This window comes from Lutra lutra, chromosome 1 (genome assembly GCF_902655055.1).
Source record: "Lutra lutra chromosome 1, mLutLut1.2, whole genome shotgun sequence".
Classification (NCBI taxonomy): Eukaryota; Metazoa; Chordata; class Mammalia; order Carnivora; family Mustelidae; genus Lutra; species Lutra lutra.
The window spans coordinates 216,180,757-216,186,756 of NC_062278.1; the positions used below are offsets into that span (position 1 = coordinate 216,180,757).

The 6,000-nt window shown below is 57.9% G+C and overlaps 1 protein-coding gene across 4 annotated transcripts in view; it reads left to right on the forward strand.

Annotated features, from left to right (window-relative positions):
• The window catches only part of DNMT1 (DNA methyltransferase 1), a 44,653-nt gene extending 40,065 nt beyond the window's left edge, over window positions 1–4,588 (forward strand). For 3 of the 4 annotated variants that reach the window (XM_047703086.1, XM_047703097.1, XM_047703108.1), the window contains 7 exons: window positions 624–790; window positions 1,183–1,360; window positions 1,984–2,179; window positions 2,463–2,629; window positions 2,839–2,955; window positions 3,857–3,947; window positions 4,233–4,588. In XM_047703086.1, coding sequence (XP_047559042.1) covers window positions 624–790; window positions 1,183–1,360; window positions 1,984–2,179; window positions 2,463–2,629; window positions 2,839–2,955; window positions 3,857–3,947; window positions 4,233–4,267 — 951 coding nt within the window. In that variant the 3' untranslated portion in view covers window positions 4,268–4,588. Of the gene's footprint in view, window positions 1–623; window positions 791–1,182; window positions 1,361–1,983; window positions 2,180–2,462; window positions 2,630–2,838; window positions 2,956–3,856; window positions 3,953–4,232 lie in introns of all 4 variants that reach the window. The other variant, XM_047703117.1, reaches the window with a different exon arrangement.
• Window positions 4,589–6,000: the final 1,412 nt, after the last annotated feature.

The following is a 6,000-nucleotide window of genomic DNA, read 5'->3' on the forward strand; positions in this document are numbered from 1 at the left end:
GTGGTGGCCAGCCCGGAGCTCTGGGGAGCAGTTAGATCCCCTTGGGGGTGGGGAAGCCGGAAGTGCAGAGCTAAACCACCAGCGCTCACGGTGGTCTCTTTCGGGTGAACGAGCGTGCGTACAAACCGCAGGAGAAGGGGAAGGTCGTACTCCAGGGAGCGACGGGCAGCTTTGTCTGCGCGGTGATCAGAGGGAACTATGCTTGATCTGAAAAGCGGCTAGTCTGTATGTACCTGTTCAGTAACTAGCGGCATCACGACAGCCGAAGCAGTGCTCAAAAATGGGGAGAAAGTCTGGCTGGGAGGCAGTGAGGTAGTGCCTGCGTGAGCGAGGCGCTGGGCTGCCCCCCAGCCCCACCCCCCGTGTCCAGCGTTCGTGAGTCCTGGGCTCACCCACCAAACCGAGAGCGCTGAGATCACGGGACCCCGCGTAGAGCTCTCGAAAGAGCTGGCTGTAGTCGCCAGCACGCTTTACTCCCGTCTTCGGGGACCAGTGGCCTTGGCATGGGCTCTCCTGTCTTTCATCTGGTCCCACTTACTCTTGTTGGGAGCAAACCTGCTGGGTTAAGTAGGGGGCTGGTTGGAGGTGCCTGCCTGAGTGTGCGTGTCCGGCGTTCTCCGCAGGCTGGTCAGTACGGTGTGGCCCAGACGCGGAGGCGGGCCATCATCCTGGCTGCGGCCCCCGGAGAGCAGCTTCCCCTGTTCCCAGAGCCGCTGCATGTGTTCGCGCCGCGGGCCTGCCAGCTGAGCGTCGTGGTAGACGACAAGAAGTTCGTCAGCAACATCACCAGGTGGGAGCCCGCGCACCCCGCCGTGTCGTGCTTGTTCCCTGGCAGGTGGGGTGTTGGCAGGTCTTTGGAGAGGCCTGAGCCGAGAATGTGTTAGTGCAGGCGGCAAGGTGCCGGCCTCCCGCACAAGCACTTCCCTCCTCTGGTCTTGCTCTGGCCTCTGGGTGAGGGCTGCACGCGGGGTAGCCGCCAGACCTGGCCGTCATCGGGAGCAGAACCCGTAGTACAGCTTATCCTCTTCGTATACTCGCGGCCTTGGGCAGCCCTTTGACTTCTGAGCTAGGTTGTCCTCTTTGGAGGGGGCAGTGCCAGCCGCCAGGATATGGCACCTGTAACATGAGGGACAGTTGTGGCCTGGGTTCCCAGGTTGTCAGTGGTCTGCTGTGCTGTTGCAGGTTAAGCTCAGGCCCGTTCCGGACCATCACCGTGCGGGACACCATGTCTGACCTCCCTGAGGTCCGGAATGGAGCTTCGTCCCTTGAGATCTTGTACAACGGGGAGCCTCAGTCCTGGTTCCAGAGGCAGCTCAGGGGCGCACAGTACCAGCCCATCCTCAGGGACCACATCTGTAAGGTAACAGCACCCTTCCAGAGCAGGGCCAGCCTGGTCGGACCAGTGGCCTCATGAGAATGGAACATGTGGTTGGAGCCCAGCCAGGGCTTGGGGTGGGAGGCAGGATCTGAGCCTGGCCCCTTCCAGTTCAGCCCAGATCAGCGTCCTCTCAGCTGGTTCCCACCCTCCTCTCCTGCCTCCTGCTTTTCTTCCTGCCCCTGCCGTCCATGCCTCCTGCAGCAGGGCTCGGCCACTGCCCCCTCGGACTGACCTCATCTCTTCTGCCCATGTTCTGTGTATTCTCCCAGATACACCAGCTCTTTCTCTGGGTGATTCTCTGATCACGCGGGGGCCTGCTCACCTGTCACCACCTCAGAGAAGCCCTCTCAGCTTGCCCTAAGCTGTCCCTTCACCTGTTCTCCCCCATGCTGTTGCACGTCCCTGCTTTGCTACCTCCATGGCACGTGCAGTCCCCAGGCTGTTGATTTGGGCCACCGTTCGTCTCCCACGATGGGATACAGACCCCTCGGGGGTTCCCGGGCACTGTGGTATTTCCAGTGCCGAGAATGGTGGCATCCAGCCTCCCACGGGTGCTTCACGCTCCCTGACTGAAGCGACAGCTGGGCCCTGCTGTGCTTTTTCAGGACATGAGTGCGTTGGTGGCGGCCCGCATGCGGCACATCCCTCTGGCGCCTGGCTCCGACTGGCGCGACCTGCCGAATATCGAGGTGCGGCTCTCCGACGGCACCATGGCCAGGAAGCTGCGCTACACGTACCACGACAAGAAGAATGGCTGCAGCAGCACCGGGGCCCTCCGCGGAGTCTGCTCCTGCGTGGAAGGTGGGGACCCTGCCGGTGCCCGGGATGGGACTTCCCTTGGGTTTACCTTGAACCGCAACTCCCAGCCCCCTTAGCTTCTCATGGCCTGCAACAGTCCGGGGGCTCCCGGCCGGTGATGCTGGGGACTGCCGCTCACAGACCTGGGCAAGGCACAGACAGCCCAACCCTGGACGTCCCTGCTGTAAATAGGTGCTGAGTGCACGCTGTGTGTGTGGCTGGGGACTGTCGCTGCTCTGTCCCTCCCGTTCCATAACCGCAGTCTCATCGCAGCCCTCTCTTCCAGCGGGCAAAGCCTGTGACTCTGCAGCTAGACAGTTCAACACCCTCATCCCCTGGTGCTTGCCCCACACCGGGAACAGGCACAACCACTGGGCCGGCCTCTACGGACGGCTGGAGTGGGACGGCTTCTTCAGCACGACTGTCACCAACCCTGAGCCCATGGGCAAGCAGGTAGGGCTGGGGGCTGGGGTCCTGCTGGGAGGGGACAGAGGCATGGGCTCAGCGGGCGGGGGCGGCCCACGAGAGGCTGGGGCTCCTCTCCACCTCCTCCCTCTGTGCTGACGGAGACCGGTTCGGCCATCAAGCCTAAGGCTGGAGTTTCCAATGGGGCGGATGGGCCCAGGCTTGTTCCCCTTCTCCACCTCACCTCTCGCCCCCAGGGCCGCGTTCTCCACCCCGAGCAGCACCGCGTCGTGAGTGTGCGGGAGTGTGCCCGCTCCCAGGGCTTCCCGGACACCTACCGGCTGTTCGGCAACATCCTCGATAAGCACCGGCAGGTCAGTGGGGAGTGGGACTGGGCCTGCTTTTCCTCTGGCCTTGAGCAGGGGCCGAATGACACCAAGTGGCCCTGATGGCACAGGCCCGTCAGTCTGACCAGGGGCAGGGTGTGTGAGTGGAGAGCAGGACTCACCTGGTCCCTTCTGAGGGGACACTGAGCAGCCAGAGTTCTTTGGCCAATTGGCCTCCGTATTCCCAGGCAGGGGATGCCAGGACGGAGGGACCCCGGCCCTAGGGCCCAGGGTGCGTGCAGGCCAGGCTGTTGTTCGTTGAGCACATTGGTTGCTGTTTATAGCTCTGAGGCAAGTTTAGCCCAAAGGAAAGTTCCAGGGCACTGAACTTCAGTGAGGGAGCAGAGGAAACGTGCAGTGGTGGAAATTCACACTTGTTAAGGCTGGGAAGAGCATGGGTGGTTCAGTGGTAGAATTCTCACCTGCCACTTGCTAAGGCTGGGAAGGAACCTGCCGTCCCTCGCTGATGCTCAGGGTGTTGAGCTAGCTGTTTCTTAAATGGATTTCCGTCTAAGAAATGCCTGCGCATTGCTCACAAAGCCAGCAGCGCCTGCGCTTCTAGCAGAAATCTCCTGCCCCCCTCACCCCCTGAGTCCTGCTGTCTAGAAACAACCCCTCTTGGCCGGAAGTGGAGCGTGGTGCATCCGCGTCTGGCTGAATTTTTCTGAAGCCCTTTAAAGGCCCCTTTTCTGTGGATGGGTCTTGACACGGGGTTTTAGGTGTGAAGATGGGCTGGTTGGAGGGTCCCAGAGCCATCATGGTAGAAGGGCTTTGGAAGCCCATGTGAGCAGGAGACCTGGGCTTTCGTGCCCTCATCGCTGTTCTGACAAGAGGCGGGTGCTGACCCCCGTCGTGCCAAGCCAGGCATCTCCCTCCTTCCCTCCTGCAGGTGGGTAACGCTGTGCCGCCGCCTCTGGCCAAAGCCATTGGCTTGGAGATCAAGTGCTGTATGTTGGCCAAAGCTCGAGAGAGTGCCTCAGGTACGGTGCGGGGCGTGTGGTTGGCTCTGGGCCCTTTCCTCGGGCCTCCCTGTGGCCTGGGTCAGACGCTGGCCAGGGTGGCCTGGGAATCCCTGGGAGCCCCCGGGAGCAGTCTCATTGAATGTCCCTTCCCAGCTGCTGCCGCTGCCTGTCTGCTGCGCCATCAGCAGGGACACCTGGCTGCTGTCATAGCCCTTGGTTTCAGCCTGTTTGCCGTGCTTACGTGTTGCTTAGTGTCTGTCACACGTGTGCTCTGCGGTGACTTCCCTTTTTATGTCCCTTCAGTTAAAACCAAGGAAGAGGAGTCTGCTAAGGACTAGTCTTAACCTCCTGTCGCCCTCGTTTCTGGCACCAGGGATCCCCAACATGCACTGATGTTGTATTTTTAACATGTCAATCTGTCAGTTCAAATGTGTCGTTCACGGTGTTTGTGGCCTTGGCTGACATGAAGCTGTTCTGTGAGGTTTGCTTATCAACTAATGACTTAGTGATCAAACTGTGCCGTACTTTGTGCATTCTGGATTTTAAAAGTTTTTTATTCTGCGTTGTATCAAATCTGCCACTGTATGAGTGGAAATTAAGACTTTATGTAGTTTTTATATGTTGTAATATTTCTTCAAATAAATCTCTCCTATAAACCACCCTGGCTGGTGACTTGTGATTTCCGAGGGGCTTCCGGCTGACTCACAGCTGCATCTGGGTGCGCATGGGCTCCTCAGGGCTGAAGGGGACTCCACAGAGTGGTCAGGCGGAAGTTAGATCACTCCCGGGATGCAGTGTCCGTGCTTGGGGTGGGGGTCAACTTGCGATAGGTCTGGCAAGTGGAATTTGTTAATGTGGCTTCCAGGAAAGCCTTTTAAGGGAGCAGTCTTCATGCTGGCCTTTCCCAGCATAGCCTTTCTTTGCTCTGGAATGGAAGGGGATGCCTGGTGGCACAGCAGCCATCTTGTGACTATGAGGATAGAAGCCCTGTGCAGTCGATGGTGGAGAAAGAAGAGTGGCTTGGAGCCCTGGCCTGGTGCCCACAGACAAACTGAATTTTTTAGGTAGGCTTCCTGGGCATTGAGCCTAATTCAGTCCTACCGAATTCTAAGACAGACCTTTCCTTTGGTTTGTCTTTGGGAAAGGACTTGCTATAAAGCGCCAACAAAGCAGAAGCGGACGAAGAAGTGTTAGTCACCATCACTCACGACATAGGGAACCACTGCTAGGATAAGGAACGCCCCTCCTACCACCACTACCGGTAAATGGCGCCCCTGGTGGCCCTTTAGCTGTCGCTTTCCCCTCAGTGAGTGACAGTCTCTGGTCATAAGAGTGAAGGACCAAACCTAGTTCAACTGTAAAACTTAAAACTACCTTCCTGCTAAGGGCCTAGATGCTTCCCTCCTGTTGTAAACAGTGCTGCGCTGAACATCCCTGTGCGCGCTTTTCCGTCTCCTCCAGGGAAACGCCTGGGGGCGCCTGATCATTGAGTGTGAATGTTTCCTGTTTCTACTTCAGAACATGGGACCAACCTACCCGTCTAGAGGTTTTTTTTTTTTTTTTTATTTGACAGACAGAGATCACAAGTAGGCAGAGAGGCAGGCAGAGAGAGAGGGGGAAGCAGGCTCCCTGCGGAGCAGAGAGCCCGATGCGGGGCTCTATCCCAGGACCCTGGGATCATGACCTAAGCTGAAGGCAGAGGCTTTAACCCACTGAGCCAACCAGGCGCCCCCCGTCTAGAGGTTTTAACGTGCGAACATTCAAATGGTGCGAACAGTGCGAACTTCCCTTTAGCCTACACTGGCTTTTGCTTCTTTAGTCCTCGTCAGTGACCTAGAGAGAGCCTTGTTAGCATTTTAAAGAGCGACTGAACATTTTCAGGTGTCTGGTGGCCACTGGAAGGTGTTCCCTGTCCCTGATGCCTCGTGAGTTGGTCTTTGCTGATTGCCTTTTGGGCATTCGATTTTCCCCCTTGCTTGTTACTTGGATCTTAAGTCCTATCTTTACCGGATAGGAATCTTATTTTTAGGGATTAGATTTACATGTGTCTGCTTTTCTGTTATTCAGAGGC